Source organism: Engystomops pustulosus, chromosome 5 (assembly GCF_040894005.1).
Source record: "Engystomops pustulosus chromosome 5, aEngPut4.maternal, whole genome shotgun sequence".
In the NCBI taxonomy this organism is placed as follows: Eukaryota; Metazoa; Chordata; class Amphibia; order Anura; family Leptodactylidae; genus Engystomops; species Engystomops pustulosus.
The window spans coordinates 106,596,981-106,623,929 of record NC_092415.1 but is presented as its reverse complement, the minus strand read 5'-3'; the positions used below and the strand labels follow the sequence as shown (position 1 = coordinate 106,623,929).

The following is a 26,949-nucleotide window of genomic DNA, read 5'->3' as shown; positions in this document are numbered from 1 at the left end:
AGGCATAACCAGGTATTCAAAGTGCCCCAAAGGTGTATTAAATGCGGTTTTCCACTCATCCCCTTCTCGGACCCGAATCAGGTTATAAGCCCCTCTGAGATCTAATTTAGAGAAAACTTGGGCCCCAGAAACCTGATTTAAGAGATCCGGGATCAAGGGGAGGGGACCTGAGTTTTTTACCGTTATCTTATTTAATTCTCGATAATCAATACACGGCCGTAAACCACCATCTTTTTTCTCAACAAAAAAGAACCCGGCCCCAGTGGGCGACTCAGAGGGACGAATATGTCCGATTGCCAAACTCTCCTCAATATAGCTCTTTAGTGCCTCCCGTTCTGGCACCGACAAGTTATATATACGACCCTTAGGCAATCTAGCATCGGAAAGAAGGTCAATTTTACAATCAAACTCCCTGTGAGGAGGAAGGACTTGGGACAAGGGTTTAGAAAACACATCTGAGTAGTCAGAGAGAAAACCTGGAAGACTCTGATCTTCCGTCACTACTGTACATAGTGAAACTCTGGTCAGGTGTTCCTTACAGAGAGGACCCCAATGAACCAGCTCCAGAGTTTCCCAATTAATTACCGGATTATGGATCCGGAGCCAGGGTAGACCAAGAATGACATTTTCAGACAGGTTTTCCATAACTAGAAAAGAACACCATTCTTCATGCATAGCTCCCACCATAAGCTTCATCTGCGGGGTTCGGAATTTGATCAACCCTGCCTGTAGAGGGGTCAAATCCGCACCCGACATCTGGATAGGAGTGGACAATGGAATCAATGACATGCCAAACTGAGAGACAAAATTATAATCGATTAAATTAGTCGCAGCACCTGAATCCAAAAAGGCGCGACCAGTGCAGGAAACAGACTGAAACTTAACCGTACAAGGTAAATACATTCTAGCCACAATAGGGAGTACCTGAGCTCCTAAGCAGTCCCCCCGACTACTGCTTAGGAGCGGAAGTTTTCCTGCTGCTGCCTCTTGGAACAGGTGTTGATCTGATGATCAGGACTTCCACAGTAGAAACAAAGATGGCGTCTCACTCGACGTTGCTTCCGCTGTGCAGGAGAGATGCTATCCAGCTCCATGGATTCCAATTCTGGACTACCCGGAGACGGACTGGCCGCTGGCTGACAGTCCGAGGACACCCGAGGTGATCGCCTGGATCTTAGGCGACGATCAACTCGGATGACCAGAGTCATAGCATCATCTAATGTCTGAGGCTCGGCATAAGCTAAGACTAAGTCCTGTACTCGGTCTGACAGTCCGGACATAAATTGGTCTTTTAGGGCGCAGTCATTCCATTGCGAGTCAGTCACATACTGTCTGAACTGGGCACAATACTCTTCTGCTGTCCGTTTTCCCTGACACAGAGATCTAAGGTGGGAAACTGCAAGTGCTCGACGGTCAGGTTCGTCATAAATCTGGCCTAAAGCAGAAAAAAAAGCGTCAAGAGAAGAACGGGATGGAGAGTCAGGTGGGAGAGAAAAAGCCCAATTTTGCGGATCCCCACGCAACAGGGAAATTACCACGCCCACCCTTTGAATCTCTGTGCCCGATGAACGAGGGCGTAAAGAAAAGTAAAGTTTACAGCCCTCCCGAAATGAAAAAAAATGCTTACGGTCACCAAAAAACACGTCAGGGAGAGGAACCTTAGGTTCAGGTATGGGTGGCAGTGGATCCTGCGGAGATGTCTGCCGTGGAACCTGCATAGATTCCTGAATTTGGAGACGGGAAGCTAGATCCTGAACAAACTGAGTTAGGGTCTGGACCTGAGCGACCACAGCTGACAAAGGCTCCATGGAAGGAGAGAATGTAGCAGGTCGGATACAGGATGCAGACCTATGTTAGGCCAGTGTTTCTGTTAGGATAGGGTACACACAAGACAGGGGAAGGTGAGCCCTGAGCTTACCCCAACCTCTGTCCCTTCCTATAGCCCCCCCACGCTAAACCGTGGGGCGACTACTTGAAGACTCGGAATATACTGAGTAAGTGTGGATAAGGGCAAACACAAACAGACTGACAAACATAGAACATGAAAGAATAGTAAACAAGCCGGAGTCACAACTAGAGGGAACGTCAAAGGCAGAATCAGTAAGCAAGAGTCAAAGTCCAAAAACTAGCCGAGTTAACAACAATATAGATACAGATACTGAGCAATACAAACGAGCAGCAACCAGGGAGAAAGGGATTTTCAAACACTGGCACTGGGAACTAGTGAAGCTGCAATTTATGCAGCCAGAACTCCACCTCCAGAATCTGATAGGAGCTGGAAGTACCTGGGAATTAACCCCTCACGGTGCAGAATAACCAGGCACCCAGCAGAGGTTCAAAGTCCCAGCCCCTCCTAGACAGCGCGAGATCTTAGCAGCCGCTGCCCAGGACGAGAGGTGGAGTTTGCGCGGATACGCGCCGGGGTACGGAGAACGCTGCTGGCACCACCAGAAGAACCAGAAGTCCCAGCAATCTCCCTAGCGAACCTGACAGACGCGCTACATCCAAAGTGATATTAAGAGTTTTATTGAGAATATGACTACGCGTTTCAACACCGTAATGGCGTCTTCATCAGGTCAAACACTGTAAAATTACATAATACGAGACAAAAACAGAAACAGAACATGACGTGTCATGGTTAGTAATTGGTGAGCTTTCTAGGACACAAAATTTAGTAATAACAATGGTTTAGTAAAACAATGGTTAAAAAGAGGGAATGCGGGAGGATTTATATACACATATACGGATATACGGACATATGAATAGACATGTATAGAATTAGACATAATTAAATTATCCATATTCATTACCCCCTCTATATAATGTCTAATTCCTATATAAATAAATAGATAAATGAGCAGATGATAACATGAATAATAGATGATTAAATAAATAAATTGAGTAAGTACATGAATAAGCTAGCGTATGGGTAATGAATGAATATATAAATTAATTAATTAATTTAATGGATTGGTAAAAATGTGAATGGTAAGATATGGATGGTAGAATATGAGGTGTGGAGTGGGAGTACCTGCAGGAGGTCCTGCTGTTTCTGTGGCAGGTTATGCTGCCTAGGTGTCCGAACCTGGTAGGGGAGGAATGGGTACAGATGAAGCTGAAGTTCAGATGGTGCAGAAAGGGTCCGGGTGTTTAAGTGCGGGAGATACTTACCGCCGTGTTCAGTGCAGCAGGGAGAAGGCTGCGCGCTGTCACTGGCGCGGGATGAACAGGGCGCGCGCCGGGAAGACACGCGGTTTTTATTGATTGACAGCCGGACTGGTGTGGTGACAATGCGCATGCGCGAGTCACGGAGCGGAGATAGAATGAATGGGAGTGTGAGATGGGCCGATGAGATGATATGCATGAAGAATTAGAGGAAGGAGATACTGACAATACTTATTATAGGTGATTAGTTTGTGATTACTCAATTTTAATCAGGTTAAATGTAAGTGAGTGGGAATGAAATAATGGAGGAAATAGGCAGATTGAACTTGTAAATGTGTAAATATAGACATAGATGAGGGAAAATTGGGAGGGCTGACACTGTGTGATAGTATTACACAGGATGAGAGTGGTCTTACATGAGAATTAATGATATTATTAAATCTGACGATTAGAACCATAACCTTAAACATGTGATCTTAAACATATAATTCATAATTTTTGGCAAAAACGGGTACAGGCAGTCCCCGGGTTACGTACAAGATAGGGTCCGGAGGTTTGTTCTTAAGTTGAATTTGTATGTAAGTCGAAACTGTATATTTTATAATTGTAGATCCAGACTAAACTCAAATTGTCACTGGGGCCAAATTTTTTTTTAACATTTTTTGCTGTAATGGGACCAAGGATTATCAATAAAGCTTCATTACAGACACCTTACAGCTCATCATTACAGTCTGGGACTATAGTAAAGCATTCAGAAAGCTTCACCAGAGGTCAGAGGGGTCTGTCTGTAACTATGGGTTGTCTGTAAGTCGGATGTCCTTAAGTAGGGGACCGCCTGTACATGGTTAGATGAATAAATGTACTCATACATACAACACACGCACATATACCACACACACATATCTATACATATATATATATGTGCGTGTGTGCATGCATATACACATATAGACACAGAGACTCCCACTCCACACCTCATATTCTACCATCCATATCTTACCATTCACATTTTTATCCATTCAATTAATTAATTTATATATTCATTCATTACCCATCCGCTAGCTTATTCATGTACTTACTCAATTTATTTATTAAATCATCTATTATTCATGTTATCATCTGCTCATTTATCTATTTATTTATTTAAGTATCCATATTCATTACCCCCTCTATATATGTCTAATTCCTATATATGTCTAATTCTATACATGTCTATTCATATGTCCGTATTTCCGTATATGTGTATATGAATCATCCCTGCATTCCCTCTTTTTAACCATTGTTTTACTAAACCATTGTTTTTACTAAATTTTGTGTCCTTTAAAGCTCACCAATTACTAACCATGACACGTCATGTTCTGTTTCTGTTTTTGTCTCGTATTATGTAATTTTACAGTGTTTGACCTGATGAAGACGCCATTACGGTGTTGAAGCACGTAGTCATATTCTCAATAAAACTCTTAATATCCCTTTGGATGTAGCGCGTCTCACTATTCGACCCCGTCTTTTTTCCTTTTCCTAGCTGTTCGCATGTATTACTGCCACTTTAAGCTTGTGTAACAGTATAACTCTATGCAACCTCTACTGAAGCTCTTAGTTAGATGAAATCCTCCCATTGAAAACCAGTAAACCCATAGTCTAGTGAGTGAGTGAAGGTTGTGAGTTCAAATCCCTGTAGGGAACACCTTATATGAACAGTTCATGATATTTCCCTGATCCCTGTTCTGCTGCTGGGCCGACACATTTATTCAAAGTATTACCTGCCCCATGTCTCCTCTGCGAAATGCTCTTTAGACAGCTACTAGGAGTAAAGGGGCTGCTAGAATGGCAGAAGTCATTCACCGCTGAAAATTACAGAAACCCATTATTGAAATGTTCTGAATATGAAAGTATCCAAGTACTGAGGTTTTGCGACACAACCTTCGTATACAGGATTTTATGCTAATAAAAATGTGTCACTTGTATTTCTGTACAGGCCAGAATATGTACTTGGCAAGCTGCGCCCAAGATTCACTTATCCGCATATGGAAAATATTTCCTAAATCTGAAAATAAAAGTCAGAAATTAGATGAAGAAGATGAAGGGAACTACATTAAGCTCAAGGAGAACTTACTTACAGTGAAGGAGAAAGGTAAGTGTATTTTGTATTGGCCACCAGAACACTGCCAATTTTGTGTCTCAGGTTGAGTTGTAAATTTTTTTTTATTGGTGTAGCTAGTTGAGTGCTTGTTTGTTGTGGGACAAATTGTATTTTAATTGAGTCATTAATGGAGTCAATTTAATTAACATTTTATGGTGGAAACAATAATTCTAACATTGCAATAATTTGATAAACATGTGGCATAAAACAAAACTAACTTTGCCTGGAACAAAACCAAAAAAAGTCAACTTGCAATTCACAATCATGGGGGCCATCATGCTAACTTCATAAAAAGTCACTTAAGTGCCTCAAGGAGTAACCGTCATTTCAGATTATTTTTGATATTGTGTGTGTGCGAGGGGGTTGTTTTTAAACATTTTTTTTTATATAATTTCGGTAAGAAATTTAGGTCCAGAATGTTGTAGACACTGCCTCTAACGCCTGTGATTGGAGAAATCTCCAATCGCAGACTTTAACCCCTTACACGGCACAGTCATCCATGACTACGGCATGCAAGGGTGTTTTAACGTGTATCCAAAGCCCCCCCCCCCCTCCCCGCTCTACTTACTGGGGTTTTTTTGGTAAACTTAATTAAAGTAAAAGCCCCCTAGTAAAACCCCTAAACTACCTCTGTCAACAAAAAAATATTAAAGTTGTGTCTCCAAAAAGATAGCAATACGAAAATAAGAGATTTTCTCTGTATGTTTTTTTCTGTAAAATTGTAAAAATACATAAACTACATAAATTATATATCATCGTAATCATATTGATCCATAGAATGGAGATAACATATTATTTTTATGTTGTGGTGAAAGTGTAAAAAATAGGAAACCACATCTGACGAGTTTCTTTCCCTCCATACATTCAAGAGTTAATAAAATCACATCAATGAGTTAAAGACAAACAATTGAATCGCTTTAAAAAGGTTACAATGCAAATCTGAATGGCTCAGCTTCCCTTCAGTGCCTGGGCGTGTTCCCATACAGCAATTTTACACCACCTATGGGGTATTGGCATACACAGGAGAAATTGGGTATCAAACTTTGTGGAGCGTTTTGGTAAATTTTTTGAAAAACACCTTTATTTCGCCAAAGAAAAAAAATTAATTTCTAAATTGCACATATTTAGTTTGAATCCCTGTAAAACAATTAATTCATAGGGTTAACATACCTTCATAAAAGTTATTTTATACACGTATAGTAAAATGTACTACTCCCAAATATTATCCCACTAACACGTTTTGGGACAGTACAAATCACAATTGATAAGGGGTCCAGTATGTGTACATTGGGGCAGGGTGCGAATAATCTGACTCTTATAGATATTACCATGTAAAGATTGGGGCTTCAATGTAAAAAATCTTGATCTGGTTCTCTGTTATAATGTTTTCGGGGCCAAGGGTTTCCATATGTTAAAGAAATCTCAACAGAATTTGACCTGATAAGCTTTTTGACCACATACTGGTATTGGTTTAACACCTTCCTGATCACATGGTCAATTGCTGGCAGATTCCCTTTAAGAATTAAATACAACCTTGGTGATGAAAGAGTAAATGCAGATTGACACATCGTTAGATAAAAGGGTAAAATAAATCATAATTGAATGAGATTTAGCATCCGGTTCCAGAGCTGTGTGGTAAGAAGCTTATTCTGCAGAATATGGAGAAATTTTGTGTTTGCCGTACAAAAGATGATTGAATTTCACAATTCCATTGTACATTATAACAAATACATATTAAATTCCCTTGTAGACCGCTTCTTTTCTCACTGCAATCACCTTCATTGTCAAAGGGAAGATTGTAATCCAGGAGAAGAATAGTGTGGTCTTTTGAAGTAGTCATTGTTATTCCACAGAGCTCAGAAGTGACACCGTTCCATTGCGACTCATGGGGGAAATATCTTGCATGTCGCTTTATTGATTAGAAGTCACTTGGCGCTGCTGCTCTCCAGTGTCTGCTTCCAGCGTGCACTAATAATTTCATAGCAGAACAAAAGAACCTTGCCTGGAAGTAGAATCCCATAGTACATTGCAACATATACACCGCGTGTTGGAACAGAATTGCGTGTTGTGTTGTTCTTTTAGACTAGCTGTCACATTCTGGAGTTCTTCATTTTAGGATATCTCTAACCTCGCAAGTGAAAGTTCTCAGTAACCAGCTCTACTCTTCTAGGGAGGGGTTGAACAATCATACATTGTTTTTAAGGAAACCTCAGGACTTCCCTCTATTCTGAAATGTGAAGGCTAGTTAGCCCTAGTTATATCTAATCTATACTTTATGTTTTAAAGGGTACTCTCATTTTAACTTATACTAGCAGCACCCTCAAGTAAGTTTTTAAACTTTTGCTCTTTTATTTTAAAAATCGTCCATTTACATATAATGAAAGTTTCCTCCAGTTTTATGCCAAAGAGCTGCGTCCCAGTTCACATCTCTGTTGCGTCCGATAGTTGTTTGCATCAGTTATTGTGAGCCAAATCCACATGTGGTCCAAAACCCAGAACAGGTGCAAATCTCTCTGACGACTTTGGACAGATGGTGCTATCTTAGGCTCTATGGCACACAGGGCCATGGTGTCCTGGTGGAATCATGAAGACAAGAACTTTTTCTTTCCAGGTGTATCAGAAGTGGGGTTCAGTGTGCTATAAAACTGGAGGTACAGAGAGTTAAAGAAATTGGATCTTATCTGCAATTTACATTCCAACCTTTTGTCTCTAAAGGGGTTTTTCAGGCTTTGATAAAAATTCTAGAGATGGGCAGGCGGAAGGTTGTTAAAAATAAATAAAGCTATACTTGCCACCTCCGGTGCTCCCGGTGTCCCCTGCCAACATCTCTCTCTGCGGTACGCCTGGCACAGGACCCGGCTGTTAAACACTGAGTATTACATTAAACAGTGCAATGCATCTGTATTGTACTGTTAGCTGTATAAGAGCTTGAACAAGTGATTAGAAGATCACTTGTTCAAGCTAACATGTCACTAAAAATAAAAAAAAATTTAAAACAATATTTTTTTGAATAAAATGAAATAATAAAAGAAAGTCAAAGTCCCCCAAACCCCACAATTCCCTATACACCTCAATAAAGTACAAAAAACACTATATCACAAAAAAACTCCACATATTTGGTATCACCGCATCTGTAACAATCTGTACAATAAATCATAATCATAATTGGACCTGCTTGGTGAACGCTGTAAAAAAAACAAAACATTTTATAAAAATTGTTTTAAAGAGTGATCATAAAAAGTTACAACCAACAAAATGGTACCACTGAAAAGAACAGCTTGTCACACAAAATTACGCCACTACCAGCTTGTCAACCAAAAATGTATTTTCTACAATAAAATTGGACAAATATAAATAAAACTATATAAATGAGGTATCACCGTAACCGTAGTGATCCATAAAAAAAAGATATATTATTTTCCCGTCGTGCGCTGTAATAGAATGGTGCAGCGTGAAGTGACTTGCCAACACGGTTCAGACACAGGAACAGCCGCCATCTTGCCCCAATCACTGAGCCATCAATGCAGACCAACCTATAGCGGCAATTTTACATGTGATGTCACTAATGCCGATCACCATGTTGGGGATCAGGCAAGGTGGCGGCTGTTCCTGACAGCCATGAATTTTGCCTAGCGGTCCGGAGGAGTTTCGCTGCCCCACTCTGTCAAGACCAGCCAATAGCAGCAATATTTGTCACAATGGGCATCTCTAGGGTGAATGAGAGCAACACACGACGACAATTGTTGCTCTCTAGGACAGCGCCAATCATCAGTTGAAGAGGCCATGTCTGGTGGCATCGTACCATCTCCCAGAAAGCTCCGGTTGACCGAGCTATGCACCCACTGCTGGATAAGGGTTACCACTTGTATGTGGATAACTTTTATCCCAGTGTTCCACTTTTCCAATCCCTCAGTTCCTGAGGTTCTGTAGCGTGCAGCAATGTACGAACCATAGAGGTCCCCTGGAACCCTTGTTAGGCAGCCACTTGAAAGGGGGGCATGAAGGCACTCTGCAATCAGAACATGGTGTTAGTGAAATATAAGGACTAAAGGGATGCCCTGACAATTCGTGGGGACTCCAGCACCCTCACCCCTGTACAAGATACCAGCACCGTCGCCCATAAGCCAGATGGCATCCTAGCTTACAATAAATACATGGGTGGGTTTGATCTGTATGATCAGGTACTGAGAACATACAGCGCCCTACAGAATATGAAGATATGATACAAAAATGCTGCCCGTGTACCTTGTACAGATGATGCTGTACAACTCTTGCGTGCTGTTCCAATGTCATGCTGTATCATTTCTACATTTTCAAGAAGCGGATATTGGGGAAATAATAATTGGACAAAAAGGACAAGGCAGCATTTTCCCAGTGAAATCCTCTGCTTATAAAGGAAGGACTCAGAAAAGAGTCTGCTCCAAAAGGTGGGGTTTGAAATATATATATTTCTACAAGACCTGCAAAAACTCTAGAGTGACAACATTTTAGATGGTCCTTTGGGATATTCCATTTCCTTATACGCAACGCATTCACAATTTAAAATTGCTAAATTCTCCAAGGGATGTACTTTCCAAAACGGGGCTTTCCTCTGTTACCACTAGGGCTCCCTAAATGCATCCTGACATGTGAAAACTTTTTCAGCCATATTTGTCCTCCAAAAATTAAACAATGCTCTTTCCCTTCCCAGTGCCTCCCTGTGCCCATACAGCAGTGTACAGTGACACAATGGGTACTGGCATACTCAGGAGGAATTGCACTAAACATTGTAAAATGCACTTTCCTTTTAACCCATTGTGAAGGTGCAAATTTTAGAGTTCAGTTAATATATTGTAAGATAAAATTACATTTCTGTAATTTCATTTCCATTTATTTTTCACCCTCCGGAAATGCTCATAGGGTCAACAAACTTCCAAAAGGTTGTTTTGAATATTTTGAGGGGTGTAGTTTCTAAAATGATGTCATTTGTGGGGGGTGGGGGTTTGTTGTATAGGATTTATAAAGTCACTTCTAACTAAATTGGCCCTCCAGAAATAGGTTTTGATGATTTTCGTGACAATTGGAAAAATCACACTTAAAGTTATAAGCATCCTAACATCCTAAAAAAAGGAAAGGATGTTTGAAAAATGATGCACTTAAAGTAGACATATGGAATATGTAAGTTATCATATTATTTTAGTGATATGACTAACTTTCCAAATACCGTATATACTCGAGTATATGCCGAGACCCCTAATTTTACCACCAAAACTGGGAAAACCTATTGACTCGAGTTTAAGCCGAGGGTGGGAAATGCATTGGTCACAGACCCCCCCCCCAGTATATAGCCAACCAGCCCCCTATAGTATACAGCCAGCCCAGCGTTCCCCCAGTAGTATACAGCCTGCCCCCAGTAGTATACAGCTTGCCCTTAGCATTAAAAAAGAAAAATAAACTTGTATACTCACCCTCCGGTGGCCCCGATGTGCAGCGCTGCTCCCCCGAGTATTTTTTTACTTATTTTTTACTTTATTGACTTGTGTATAAGCCGAGGGGACGTTTTTCAGCACATTTTTTGTGCTGAAAAACTCAGCTTATACATGAGTATATACGGTAGTTGAAAATTTTGAATTTGGAAAACATGATCTGAAAATCTCTAAATCACCTGGATATGTTAAAGCGTTCCAAAGTTATGACCACTTAAAGGGTCAAAAAAGGGCCGTGTCAGGAAGGTGCAAAATGGCCAAGTTGTTAAGAGTTTATGTAGTGGTGAAAATGGAACCACAGATTAATCTATTTATTTTTAGAAGGCAACATCCATTTAATACCATTTTTGTCATAAATGATTTTATTATTTAAGTGCCTTATATGAAAGGCCATTTCCCAGCAATCTTACAAATTCATACTCTAAGGCTTCCTTAAATCACAGATCTGATGTTGTATTAAATTGTGCCTAAAGCAGTGTTCACAGAAGATATTGCAGAATTCAGAGATTTGTTTTCATGCACAACATTTAGCATCAACTGATATGTACCGTAATTGTTCTTGCTTTTTAGGGGAAGAGTTCACTTATGCAGTTACCTTAGAATCTGTCCTGGCTGGTCATGAGAACTCTGTGTATGCTGTCCACTGGCAGCCATCTTTCATGAAAGGTAAGAAAAATGTAGCCCCATAGGTGCTAAATATCTGTAGTGTAGTGGTTTGAAGCTAATATCCAGGAATAATCTTATACGTTTTCAGTTTAAAGGTAATAAGAAATTAATAAAAAATCTATAAGAATGTCACTTTCCCCTTCAGTACCTGTCATTTGCCCTCATTTCAGCTTTAGGTGCTTTAATTCCTTTAAATGCTAAGCCCTTTTTGGTGTTTAAATCAATGCAGGGACAGTCTGTAGACCAACAAACTAAATATTCTTGTAAGTCTATAACCTCCCATTTCAACCCTATAGTGTGCTATTATATCCTTATTGCAGAAGGTGATAATGGTATTACCAGTGGTAATTAAAGAGAAAGGAGGCCGATAAACAGAAGAGGCTTAATCTTGTAAGGATTGAATAATCATTTTCATGAATCAACTTCTAATGCAGTGGTGGCAAACCTATGGCACAGGTATCAGAGGCGGCACTCGGAGCCCTTTCTGTGGGCACCCAGGCCATCCCCCCAGCACACCAGACCAGACTCAGACTGGACACAAGACTGCTTCCTACAGTCTCAAGCAACTTAAAAGATGCTGCTTTCAGTCATATATTAAAGCAATACTTACTTCGCTACTTGGGACTGTAGGAAGAGGGAGAAGGAGTAGACGGGGCCAAATTATCTTTGGAGGACATCAGCTAGCCCCACTATTCTCTGTGTACAAAGGGACACTGGAAAGAAGCTTAAATGATGCAAATTTTCCATCTTGTGCCTAGGAGTGATCAAAAGTTGTTGAAGAACAGGGAGCAATAAGTTAATGCTTTCATTTTTGGTTGGCACCTCACCATAAATATGGGGGGTTTGGGGTTGCAGTTTGAGTAAGAATCCAAAAACTGGATAAGCTTGTTTAAATGAACCAGCAAGTCCACAGGGGTGAATTCTCATTAAAACTTTTTCTTTACTTCTTTCTCATAAAACCAGTAACAGACAGGTTGGCAACATCAGAGAGTAGTAGATGCACATATCTTACACGTTTCGAGTCCTTGCGACTCTTAATCATAGACACTGATACAAAAGCATGTAAGGGTATATAAACGCCCAAAAGTGGGAGGAGGGAGGAAAAAAACCACTTCATTTCCTCTTTTATCATTATAACCCTATTCAGATACAAAACATATAAAAAAACATTTAGTATACTAAAATCAAATTGTTTCTGACATTCATGCCTTGTGGTACAACACTGTTCAATACTAAAATCCATAAACCTTCCCTATTCAAAAGACATCTTCTTTTGTCTCCACCTTTTGGTGGGAAAGAAACCCTTTCAATGCCGGAAAAATTTAAATCCCACAGTCTCCCCATGGTGAATGGTACGGAAATGATGTGAGGCACTGGACACGGTTTTTTAATTTGCATTTGTAATATCATTTATGTGTTCTGCAATGCGTTTTTTTAATTTCCGTGCTGTACATCTGATATAAGATAAATTGCAAATTGTACAGTCAATTTTATAAACTACATTGCATTTGTCACAATTGATGAAAGTCTTCACAGGGAATACATTACCATCAAAACTGGAACTCTACCCCTAAAGTAGATGTCCAAGTAACAAAAATTGCAAAGAAAACAGATCTTCTATTTGAGGATGCTATACAACTGAAAGGCCTTATGGACAGAAAAGCTGACAGTCTATCAAAGAAGTCGTGGGAATCAGCCATGTTAAACCTCAAAGCAAACCTAGCCACAATGTCTATTTTGCGTGCACTCTTCTTCTGGTTAACGGAGTTAAAGAACCACATCAGAAATGGAACATCAAGAGAAATGTGCATGGAGACACTACCTATGTTAAAATCGGCTACCACGTGTTACACAACATGCAGATGCTTCTACTGATGGGGCTAGATTCAGCACAAAAGAAGGCGCCTTATCTAAGTAAAAACTATGTAGTATCCCCTATTAGGTAGAGTATGTATTTTGCACAGAATTAGGCACCATCCTTGAAAAAGCAGCAGACAGAAAAATTGGCTTTCTGGAAGCTATATCAAGTCAAAAGAAATGATCTTTTCGAGACCCCAAAAAAAGGTTTTCTTACAGAGGAAAAGGTAAACACGGTAGATGACGTTTTCTCCTCAATTTTAGAAACTCAAGTCAAGTCCAGCTTTCAGAAAACAATGACGCCAGAGTAAGAGGAAGATTACTTCAATTTCATCATATTTGGTCTCTGATAACTTTAAACCCATCCTAGGAATCCTAAATGACGGAAGTTAGTGTTAAACTCTCTTCCTCCCAGAAATTTAATTGTGACAAAGCAACCTTCTCAAACTCTGCTGTTCAGTTGTTGCAAGAAATCTTGAAACCCCAGAAGATAGATGTTGTAATTTCAGTTCCCAAGGGATCACAGAAAAGAGGACACTATTCCCCACTGTTACTGTTATTCCCCAAGAAACTGAATGGTTAATTTTAACTAATATTCAATTTAAAAGATCTGTACAAACACATCCTGTACAGAAGCTTCAAAATGAAGACTATATGCTCAGACACCATCTTAATTCCTCCAAAAGCATTCATGTGTACCATCGAACCGAACTACGCATTTTGCAATGTGGCGATATAACCACCATTGCAGAAATTCCTCAGATTTGCAATTCTCACTCGGAAGGAGTCACAGATTGCCTCCAGAAACAATCACTTTCATTCGGGATTTCCTTTGCCCCAAGGACATTCTCAAAAATTTTTATAGAGGTGATTGCCTTTTTAAGAACAAAGAATGTGTTGCTCATGCCATATCTGGTTGATCTTCTCAGGATTGGACAAACAGATGAAGAACTAATCCAGCACAGGAATTTGGCTATTGGCACCCTTCAACATCTCTGCTGGTTCATCAACTGGGAAAAGTCCCACCTCACTCCCAGTACAGAGACAGTATTTTAGGTATACTTCTGAATTCAACACTCCAGATGCCCTTCCATCCAGTGGAAAAGATGTCAAGACTTGTTCAACAGATCTGCTCCTTCCAACAGCTTCAAACCTGCACAATAAGAGAAGCTATGAAAGTCTTGGGTCAATTGACTGCTTGTATTCAATCGGTGCAATGGAGTCAGAGTCACACTCAATCCTTCCAGAGCTGGATTTTAGCAGCTTGGGACAAGAATCCAGTCCATCTATATACCAGAAAATTCTTCTGCTACTTATGATGAAATCCTCCCTAGACTGGTGGACAAAGCAGTCACACCTAGAGAAAGGAGCACCCTGGCATCCTTGGCCTGTTACAGTGATCCAGACCGATGCAATCCTACACTGCTGGGGTGCAGGTTTGGGGGAGAATCTTCTACATGGTCAATGGCCTACATCTCTTCAAAATCGCTCCTCAAATTACTGCAAACTCAGAGTGATTTGGGGAGCATAGAAGATCAGCACTCCAAGGAAGATTTTCTCTTGGGCATAAGAAAATGTCTTGTCATTAACAGCAGCCCACTTAAGAGGGAAAGAAAACAACCTTTTTTGAGCAGGAATATTTTAGATCACATTTTTTGCCTAAAACAACAAAAATATTCCACGAACTAACCCAGACTTGGGGTTGACCAATGATAGCTTTATTTCCCACCAGAATGAATACCAAAGTGGAAAATGTCTTTCCATTGGACAGAACCAGGACAAGATCTCAAGTGGATGCGTTCAATAAGAACTGGAACGCCCCAGTCATGTATGCTTTTTCTCCTATTCCAATAATACCAAGAGTAGTTCAAAAAATCCAAATGGGCAGAGAAACAGTAATCCTAATAGTTCCTTTCTGGCAAAAATAGAACTGGTTTCCTGCTCTAAAAATGATGGCCATAGCAGATCCGATTCTTCTTTCTTCTTGGAAAGATGTTCTGTTCCAGGGTCCCATTTACCACACAAACCCTCAGTCTCTCGGCCTGGATCCTGAAAAGGAACTATTAAAATTGCGTGGACTATCAGGCACATTAATATCCACTATGAAGGCAAGTCACAAGCCAGTCACTTTCTCAATATATACCAAGAAATGGAAGAAATTTGTGTCTGTTTCTGGTTCATCTCCACCTAATCAAAGATCTCCAAATATTTCCCTGGAAATGTCCTGGCATTTTTGCAGACTGGATTTGACAAAGGACTTAAAACTAGCTCTCTCAAGGTGCCGATTTCGGCGTTTAGTGCATTCTTCGATCTTGCTTGGCCTCCCTTTCAGCCTCAGGAGTCCGCTAGCATTAGAGAGCTAACTTTGTAAACAACTGGGGTGATGGTAGAATCGCCTCTCCTCTGGGGTTGGGAGGAGGAGCATGTGAGCGGATGTCCGGTCCGCCGCCCCCATCCCTCGTGCCGCGGCACCTTGATGGCCTCGCTGGGATGCACCATCTCTAGCCAGCATTGGATCCTGGGATCTGCACGTAGCCCGACCAGCGCGCCGGCTAGCTCGAGAGTCGATGCGTGACACACGAGCAACGCATGGAGAGACACGTGGCAATGTGTTTGACCTCAGAACAAGGAGTGCGCTGCTGAGCTGGGGAGCGTCGCTTACTATGGTTTACCTTGTGGACGAAGGGCGTCCGCTTTCCTACCTGGCTGGAGCTGTCGGCTGGTTTGCACGTCCCTGAACGGAGGTGTGGAACCAGGAAGAGGAGCCTGCCCTGGTGGAGCGAATGCCGAAGTCTTCATAGAAGTCAAGGATTCTCCCGGTCCCATAGCTCAACAGGATGCAGTTAAGTGTCTGTTGAATTCTCTCCTGCTACTTGCCTACACATTTGCTATGAGGTGCCACAGTTGTCATCTGGAAGGTGTTAAGTGCCTTGCTTTGTGTTAAGCGCTCTTTCTAACCCTCTAACAATTACGTGTTGTCTCCTCAACTTTGCTTCATGTTAACGTGACTGATCTTCCTGTCTGCATGACTACGCCAGTATTACATGGAAACAGCTGTGAAGTTGCTTAATGCTTGTTGAATCCTCTTCTGCTTTTTGACCCATACATTCGTTAGGAGGAGACATTGTCGCTGCCATTGGTTTTACACCTGGAAGCCACTATCTGCCTCGTCTTGTGTTATGTGATCCTCTTAACCCACTAACACATATGTGTTATCGCTTCAAAACTACCTTATTGTTTACTAACGTGACTGATCTTCATGTTTGAATGTCTACTTTGGCACTGCAAGGAAGCACCTGTGAACGCATGTTTAACTCTCTCCTGCTTTTTGCCTCCATATTTGTTATAAGTTGCTACAGTTATTGCTACTGGTTTCTACATCTGGAAGCCACTAACTGTCCTGTTTTGTGATAAGAAATCTGTCAAATCCTCTAACAATTTTTGCACTGTTGTTTCAAAACTGCTTCATTGTCTATTAATGTCTATTAATGTGATTGATCTTCTTGCTCACATGACTATTCCGGCACTGCAAGGAAATAGCTGCGAAGTCGCTTTCTTCGTCTGCCCTGTTTAAATCCCTCAGACATTGTTCTCTCATAACTGTTTTGTGGCTTTTTTTCAACCCTACCTACGTTTAACTGTGGAATTATTATAGTAATTAAGTGTCTCTTCTACTAAGGATTCCTGGCTCCCCTACCATGATCCTCTAATATTCTGCTGAAGTTATAACATCTTTTATTTTCTAGGTAACCTGGTCTTGTACCAGGCGTCCTGGTATTGTGATTATTATTGTGATTATTATTATTTGCTCTTTAACACAATATCGTTGTGTAAACCTTTGTATTTAGAACATCTACAAACGGTGCACATTTGGTGGCTGACCTGATTGTCTATTTTTACCCCCCTCGTTTATATTAAAGGGTAGAGGGGAGGTTGGCGAGGGTGGGTAATAGAGAAGAAGACATAAAGGAGAAAAATAACAGAGGAAACATGCCAAATAATAAGAAACTGGTAAAAGGGGGGTCGGGTACCACGGCTACTACTCCAAAAGATCAAAGAAAAGCCGTAGAAAAGGCTAGGGAAAATGCTAAATCTAAATTGAATAAATTCGCCCTTTCCCCGAAAGTTTCACAGCAGAACAGGCCTTCCCTTGGGGGTAATGAGAACGTGAACGAAGAGAAGGAGGATGGGCCACCGGTTGGTCTATCTGGCCACTCTGAGGAATCATCAGGAGAGACAACCCCAGATACCTCTGTGAACAACATCTCCGCCTCTAGTATGGTTGAGACCCTGCCAGGGAAAGAGAGTAATGACCACAGCCCCCTAAGTAGCCCTCAAGTAAAAACGCAGGGGAAATATCACACAGATATTCCATCTTTAAGTCAGATTTATGAAGCAATCTTGAATTGTAGGGGAGACATTAAGGTGCTATCAGTAGAGGTCACACAGGTGAATAAGGAAGTGTCCCAACTCAGGAATGATATCTCCAAATTGGGGCAGCGGTTGGACGCGGCGGAAGGTCGAATCTCTGATGTTGAGGATAAACTTTTAAAAGTAGAGGCAGAAGTTAAATACTTAAAAACTGAATTGATGACCCAAAACAAAAAAATAGTGGACCTAGAAAATCGGTCCAGACGCGCAAACATACGATGTGTGGGTTTCCCGGAAAAATCTGAGGGCGGCGACGTTGTTTCTTTTATGCAAGAATGGTTAAAAAAAACACTAGGCTCTGAAATTGCCTCCTTTCCATCCTTCATTGAGAGAGCTCATAGAATTCCCAGTCGTAATCCTATCCCGGGGGGCCTCTCTAGACCTATTTTGATAAAATTATTTTCCTCTAGAGATAGAGACACTATTATGCGTAAGGCCCGGGAAAAAGGGAAAATAGAGTATAATGGGCAAACCATTCGTTTATTTCCAGACTTCGCCAAAGAGACGAGAAATAGGCGTAAAGATTTTTTTGAGGTAAAGCAAAAATTACGTCAAGCTGGTATTCAGTATTCCATGTTGTTTCCGGCCAAATTACGTGTTATGTGGAAAGAAAAAAGTGTATTCTTTGAGGATCCAGATGATGCGCTGGAATGGTTCATAAGAAGATGATGTGTCATTAATTGACGATGAATAAGCTGGAGGTGACCAGTGGGGTCATTGGGGTGTGGGCATGGGGGGGGAGGGAGGGATGATGCTAGGTTTAGAGGTTAGGGCTGCCCCAAGGTCTATGGTTTTGGGACGGTCCCTATGCCATCTGGAGGTTGGGAGAGGTGAAGGGTGGGGTCGGGAGGGGGGGGGGGAAGCCTTATCTCTAGAGTATCTGTATAGAACTGGTATGTCTTCTTTTTTCCCATATATATATATATATATATATATATATATATATATATATATATATATATATATATATATATATAATATTTATTTTTCTGGTGGTCAGCTCTCGGTTCGAGTGGTCAGTCCACTCAATAATACTGGTCGATCTGAGAATACTGAATGAAAGTCCTGTCATGGAATATTAGGGGGCTGGGCCCCAGGAACAAACAAGTTGCGATTTTTGATTTGATTAATAAACACCGACCTGATATTATTGCACTGCAGGAAACCCATTTGACCACTGAATCAGCGGTCAAAATTCAGAAAAAATGGATTGGATGGATGTATCACTCCTACTTTTCCTCATACTCGAGAGGGGTAACACTAATTTTTCGGCGGGACTTGGACTATCAGGAGATTCAAGTAAAGGTGGATTCCGAGGGGAAATATATTTTTGTGTATTGTATTATAGAGGGTAAATCATGGGTTATTGGTAATATATATGTTCCACCCCCATTTACCACAGGCATAATAATAGAATTTTTCACCTTTTGTACAAAGACGGGGGGGAATATACACACTGTTAATAGGGGATTTCAACACAATTTTGGACTTAGAGGTGGACGTAGCTCAGCTGGGTCCGGCTAAGCGTTCTTATCACAAACCTCACATCTTTAAAAATCTGGTGTCATTTGGTTGGTATGAGATATGGCGGGAATTAAATAAAGAAAAAAGGGGTTTTTCATATTTTTCTAAAACTCATAATGTTTTTTCACGGTTAGATATGGCACTCACAAATGCCAGTACTTTGACCCTTTGCACGACATGCACTTATGGGATTAGAGGGGTTTCCGATCATACACCCTTAATATGTAATTTTAGTTTAGGGAAAAAGATAAATACTAGGTGGTTTAAAATCACCCCATCATGGATAGATACAATAGGGAAAAATGACTGGGTGGTAAACCAAATTAATGAATTTTTTTTGTTTTATAAGGGGATCTCTCCACTGGACTTAGTTTGGGACACGGCCAAGTCTTTTATTAGAGGTTTATTCAAGGCACAAATTCATAGGTATAAGAAGGTCACACAGAAAGATACACAGGATTTGGAAAATAAAATACAATCACTTGAGGAAAAATATATGACAGACCCCTCGGAACAAAATAGAGTTAACTGGGAAGAAGTACAAAATCTACATTCTGATCTGATCTAACAAGAATTAACAAGAAAATGGGTGCTTACGCTAGAAAAGGTTATATAGAAGCCAATCTCCCCGGGAGAATGTTAGCAAATTTAATTACAGAGGGAAAAAAACGGGTGATAATTAAATCTATAGAAGGGCCAGGTAGTGGTATTCTACATCGGCCGGAAGATATTCAGAAGGCCTTTGTAGAATATTATGAGGAACTTTTTGAGTCTAAGAGTACAATGACGGGTGAACAATTAAGGAAATATCTTTCGCAGATTTCTTTACCGTGTTTATCAGCGGAGGAAAGAACATTGTTGGAGGCCCCGATAACTCATGAGGAAATATTGAAGATCCTCTCATGCACCGCGCGGGGTAGCTCCCCCGGACTGGACGGGATTCCGTTTGAACTTTACGAGTTATATAAAGATGAATTAATAAGCCGTCTCTTGGAAGTATGGAATCATGCGATTATTAAGAGGGAGCTTCCTCCTTCAATGAGGAAAGCCCTCGTAACATTGATTCCAAAAACAGGGAAAGATAGTAACAAGCTCGAGTCATACCGGCCAATCTCCCTGATCAACACGGATAATAAGCTGTTCGCCAAACTATTGGCTGAAAGATTGAAGAGATGTATTAGGAGTGTGGTCCACGTGGACCAGCGTGGATTTATGCCGGGCTGCTCCACGATGGACAATCTTAGGAGATTGTTTCTCAACCTCCAGTTGATCCCAGCCAATCCGGGGGAATGTACCATCCTAATGTTGGATGCTTCTAGAGCTTTCGACACTTTAGAATGGGACTATCTATGGGTAACTTTGGAGATAATGGGGTTCGGTGATAAGTTTATAAATCTGATAAAAACCTTGTATTCAGGCTCCTCAGCCAGGATCCTGGTGAATGGGGAAGTCTCTAGGGTACTGAAACTAGGTCGAGGTTCTAGGCAGGGTTGCCCCCTCTCCCCGTTATTGTTTGCCATAGCTTTGGAACCCCTGGCATGTCAAATTCGACAATCTTCAAATATCAAGGGATTTAATCAAAGGGTGGCCGAGGAAAAGATTTCGCTTTATGCGGATGACGTCCTTTTATTTCTGGGGGCTCACGAGGCTATCCCGAGGGTCTTTTCAATATTTGATGCCTTTGGGAGGGCCTCCGGGTTGGCCATTAACTGGCAGAAATCGGCATGTCTGCCAGTGGACCCCCTGAAGAAGTGCATGCCTCGGGGACTCAAGACTATTGATGTAAACGGATGGGTAGAATATCTTGGGATTAAATGCTCAATAGACATAACTAGATACGTGGAGCTCAATATAATGCCAGTGATAGGGTATATCAAAAGTAAGATCAGGACGTGGAAAAAACTGCCCATTAATTTGTTGGGTAGAATTGCTCTTATTAAAATGCAACTTCTCCCCAAACTCCTTTATGTACTAGCTGCGGCTCCTATTTGGATCCCAGTAAAAATCTTCCGGATTATAGAAAGCCTTTTTAGGGAGCTAGTATGGAGAGGTAGGCAACCACGTCTGAAACTGGAGGTTATGATGTTGCCCTACGAAAAGGGGGGGTTTACCCTCCCGGATATAAAAGCCTATTTTTTAACAACACAAATTAAACATATTTTGACCTGGGATTGCTCTCCTCTGGCAGACCTTCCTGGTAGTACGATTGGATCAGGGGATTATACATTTAAACTCAACATATTGGAAGCCCTAGAGACTGGTAATTGGGATAGACAGCCTATGAGGAAAATGTATCCCACACTATCTTTGATGGTGCAAGTGTGGCGCGAGATTAAATTTTTATGGGATCTTGACTGTATTCTCCCCTTCTCCCCCATATGGAAAAATGTAAACCTAGGTACACCTGATATTATAGAACGTCCCTGGATAGAGAAGGGAGTAATCCACGTTCACCAGCTTATTAGAAATGGTAAAATAAGGCCATTTTCAGTTATAAGAGAGGAATATGAGATCCCCCCTTCATGTTTTTATGCACACGCGCAATTGGCCCAATGGTGGTCCTCTCTTAATAAGACGGTCCTGGAATGGGAGGGGCTACCCTCAATTATAAGATTAATGTGGACTTTTAATAAAAGGAAGATTAAGACCCAAAAAATATATACTATTATAGTTACACAAAGGCACCGTAGGTTCTCCAATAGACCCAGGGAAAAATGGACAGAGGAAATCGGAATTGTAGAAGATCAGGCCTGGGTAGATACCTTGAGAGATATAAAAAAAAATACTTAAAATCCCTGCACACAGACTGACGCAATTGTCAATCTTGCATAGGACATATTATACCCCCAAAAAAATTTCACTATTTTCAGGAGAATTGGTCCGGTGTAAACGTTGCGGGAGGGAGAATGCTGATGATGTTCATATGCTCTGGTCGTGCCCATCAATACAAAATTACTGGGAAGAAATTATTAAAGAAATTGGAAATTGCTTTGATACCCAAATCCCACTCCACTTCTCCATCTGTATTTTAGGCATTTGGCATAGGGAGGCTGATAGGGTATTTGGAAATTATGTATTTAGAAAACTGTTGTTTCTCGCCAGATTTTGTATTGTTAAAAGGTGAACCTCTCCAGATCCTCCCCCCCTTGCTCTTTGTAAACGTATCACGAACAAGACAATTCTAGCTGAGGGTTATGAAAATGGTAGAATAAATACTAACTCTAAACAGGTCTTTTTAAAAATCTGGCAGAAATGGATAGACTCTTATTTCACAATAGAGGAAAAGAGGGTTTTAGGGGTATCATAATTTCCTATTGAGACATGGAAAGCAATATGGAAGTAGGGAGAAGGGCCACCAAACAGTTTTACTTTATTTATTTAGTCGCTTATATAATTAGTTTTGTTTTACTTTTTTTTTTTTTTGGTTTTTTGTTTAACAGAATCTATAAATATCAATGGTGAATATCTAGGGATACGGTTGGGCGGGGATGGGTAGGTAAAGGGGAAGGGAGAAAAAAAGGGGGAAGAAAAAGAGATTTGTAAATGGGAAAATTACTGTATCATGTTTTATAACTGTTATCATTTGACTGAAAATTGTATAATAACATATAATTGTATGAATTGTAAAGTATGTGATATATAAATGCAGCTTAAAATCTATTAAAAAAAAGTTAAAAAAAAAAAAAAAAACTTTGTAAACAACTTCTTAATTGTGATAACATCTGCTAGAATGTCAGGACAAAAACAGGCGCTCTCAGTTAGAGAACCATACATTAGAATATCTGGGGATAGAGTTGCCTTGACACTGGATAAAACGTTTATTCACAAGGTCTCTTCAGACTTTCATCAGCCTACCCTCTTTTTGCCAAGACCCAAGGTCTTCAAAGGAAGTGGCTTGGCGTTCCATCAATGTGAGAAGAACCCTGGCCACTATATAGAAAGCACTGAATTTTGGCGGAAAAATTACAAATATTTCTTCAATTTGGTGACAGAAATAAAGGCAAAAAAGCCTTCCAGGTGGATCTAATTAGTCATTAAAGGAGCCTATAAATCACATTCAAGCTCATTCAAGCCGAGCCATGGCAGCATCATAGGCAGAGTAAAAAAAAAAGCTTTCATTGAAGAAATATGCAAGGCAGCCACCTGGTCTAGCCAACTGACTTTTGCCAAACACTATACACTGAACATTCAAAATGCCAGAGAATTTAGCCTTTGGTAAAAAGGTCTTGCAGGCTGTAGTCCCTCCCTTAAAACAATTATTTGATAAATCGTCATGGGGATGCAATGAAAAAAGGATTATTCTCGACGTTAATTCGATTTCCTTTAGTCCACCATGACGGCACATGTATTTTTTCCCCACCCTAGATAATTCTACTATGATCTTTTATTTATGATAAAGAATTATGTGTATGTGAAAATAACATGCAATTAAAGGGGTTGCGTCCACGGCCAGTGTAATTGTTTGGTAGTCACTGGAGTCTGGATGCACAGGGGTGGGGTATTTAACCTCTCTGCTTCCTGTCACTACAGAGGTCAAGGGGCCATCCTCCAGGTGGGGCCGCCATGGTGGACTAATGGAATCCGAATTAACAGTGAGAATAATTCTCAGAAGTTACTAAATGTCCCACCGCTGTCCTGTGGTAAACAAATGTTGAATCCAGGTGGTCAGACAGGCCCCAATAGCGCAGGCCTGGCCACTGGAAAAGTGCAATGGTGATCAAATCCAGGGATGACTATCTAGTTTCTAAGGAACTACGTTTCTTTTGTTTTTTTTGTTTTTTTTAATAACATGCAGTTGATGAAAAGTGTATAAGATTTAATAAATGTAAATGCCCAGGTGAGAATACCCCTGTAAGCATTTGCCATTAATAGTCATTCCTGGGCAACCATTTTAACGTCATATTTGGGGTAACTGTCTATTATTTTGTATAATATATGATATTTATTTTTTTAATATTTTTATTTTTAATATTACATCCTTTATATTTATTTTTCTACAAGATATACATCGTAAACCGACAACATCTTCCAGCAAATGAACTAATTTACTGGGTGTAACATTCCCCATCATATATGAAAAACTCCATACGTGCAAAAACCAAAAGAAAACTGTTAGTTGTTAAAAACAGGCAGTTATCAAAAGTAACAAGATGATACCTGTACAATTGTACAGTACAATCCCTTTAATGCTGGGTGCTCATTGGAATCTGTCCGCAATGGATTCAATATGGCAGTATATATAGACAAGTTACACTATAAGTCACAAAAAGTCTATTTACCATTAACTCTTAACCATTGGACACCTACAGGGGGTATGCATAATAATGAATAACAAGTGTCTTCTTCATGGTGATCAATAGAATTGGAGGAAGATATACATGTAAAAAGAGCCTTTTATAAAAGAGCATATACAGGGTTTCAGCTTCCAACAACTTCTGGGATATACTTGACGTGTAAATCCTACCCTTTTAAAACAATACCCTGGGTTTCATAACTTGCGGTACCTTAGTTTTCATTACATCTGTACAAAAAATCTGTTCACATAATTATTTTATCACATAAAGAAATATTATGCACAGATAAGATGGTGAATATTAAAATATAATGGTAAATTTTGTGTGCAGCTATCCACCTTACCTTTATCTAAAGATCTATGCCCTGCCCCTTTCCTTGCCATTCTTGGTTGCACTTGATTGACGTACCACTTGCAGTGTTACTATGGTTGATGAAACTGCGTAACTATCTATAGAATTTCCCAGCATTTCTTTCCAATTCAACCAAGTTACGTGACATTTATTAACCTCTCTGTGACATCTTTTTTTTCTTTTTAAAATTGTATTAAGTTATGTATTTGAAAAAAAAAAAAGTTCCTGCCTATTTCAAAATAACTAACCATTTTTTTTTAAAGTTAAACCACAGGGTAGTGACTTGCCAATTCAGAATTCAACAGTTTCTTTTAATCCTATGTTTTCCAAACCTTCCACCCTTTTTCCAAATCTACCTTCCACCCATTTAATTCACATGATATACAATCACTAATGAGATGCTAAATTCTATACCAATAGTAGGGAAAAACATTTTTTATATCCCCCAATGTGCATATAAACTTTAGGTTTACATGCATGTATTTTATGTGGATCCACACAACCAGTCTAATATTCTTGTTTGGCTACAGCTTCTTCTCTCAAGTCTGTACTCACCTTTTCAATTCCTCAAAAACTCAATGCATTTATTTCTGGATTATCTGCTGAAAGACGTACAGATGCTGTTTTGGATATTTATACAACGTTCTCTAATGCAAGTTTCTCATTTTATCCCTGTAAAACCTGCAATACAATGCAATGCACAAGGGAAGATTAAAATACACCACACTTCATGTCTCACATTCTTTAAAATACATCACTTTTTTATTGACAATTTAGAGCGTGACAAAAAAAAAACAACAAAAACTGAAGGTGAACAGATGTTCTTCTGTTCCCCATTAGGTACCATGCATGGAAGTGTGAATTACGTTATTTGTAGCAGAAAAAGGTGCGGGATGGAGGAATATTTTCTGGAATAATGGAAGGGCAGGATAGGAGACAGTGAACGCTTGCGTGTAAATGAAAAAATGTAAAACCATCACCATAGTGTTGGTTTTACATTTTTTTGTGACTATACATACTATAAAACACAGAGTGTTGCACAACAGATGACCCATTTTATACTATTTTGATAATTGTTGGGCTACCACATAAAGCTTATATTTTTCCCATTTTAAGAATCTGATAGTTACAGACCACCACACCCATAAATAAACATCAAAGTTTGGTTGTTAAAGGGACCCAAACATATTTGGCTTATCTCTGCCCATTGCTGCAATTCCGAAAAATTGTAGAAGGGACTGCACAAGACCACCCAGTTTTCCACCCGCTATTCTACAATTGGGGCCAACCGACAAGGTAAGCCAAATATGTTTTCCAGTCTAAACCCCAGCTGCATCCTGTCATACTAGTGGGTTTAATACTTTGCAGGCTTATTAGCGGGTTTATACCATTTATTATGCTTTTTTATTATTCTGTTTTATTATTCCATTCACAGGCAGGTTTAATCTGCATTGAAATGTGCTGTTTTGTCCTTCAGATGGCAGTATTGTACAACCTATGAGTCTCCTGTCTGCATCAATGGATAAAACCATGATTCTGTGGGAACCAGATGAGGAGACTGGAGTATGGCTAGAACAGGTTAGTGCTGTATATACATTTTACTCTTTCATTTATGTACTTATGAGAACTTTAGCTTTGGATTGATTGTTGTCATTCTTGAATCCACATAATTAATGAACTTTTAAAGCAGCAACACATTTGTTTTTTAACTAGGTGTCAGGAAGAAAAATTATGTCATTATTTTAGGATGTGGTTCCCTAGAGGGCAAGACTCCTAATGTGGTGCTGCTGTGGAGTTTTCTAGGCTCCTGTATATTATACCACAGCACCTCCTGTCATAATACTGTGTATACAAGACACAGGCATTGGACTGCTGACTCTTTTATCATTTGAAAATGTCTCGAAAATTACGGCTATAACCTAATATTACTTTTTGCATGGAAACCAAAGCCGTGCATAAGAGCACATAGAAATTATGTCAGTGTGCTATATGTTGTATCAACAAATAGCACACGGACAGTAACAACGTTTGTGTACATGAGGGCCAAGGTGGCAGT

General features: G+C 40.1%; 1 protein-coding gene across 1 annotated transcript in view; it reads left to right on the top strand.

Moving 5' to 3' along the window:
- The window catches only part of ELP2 (elongator acetyltransferase complex subunit 2), a 105,945-nt gene that overhangs the window by 35,218 nt on the left and 43,778 nt on the right, over nt 1-26,949 (top strand). The window contains exons 8-10 of the mRNA XM_072152804.1: nt 5,141-5,296; nt 11,341-11,436; nt 26,371-26,471. Coding sequence (XP_072008905.1) covers nt 5,141-5,296; nt 11,341-11,436; nt 26,371-26,471 — 353 coding nt within the window. The remainder of the gene's footprint in view (nt 1-5,140; nt 5,297-11,340; nt 11,437-26,370; nt 26,472-26,949) is intronic.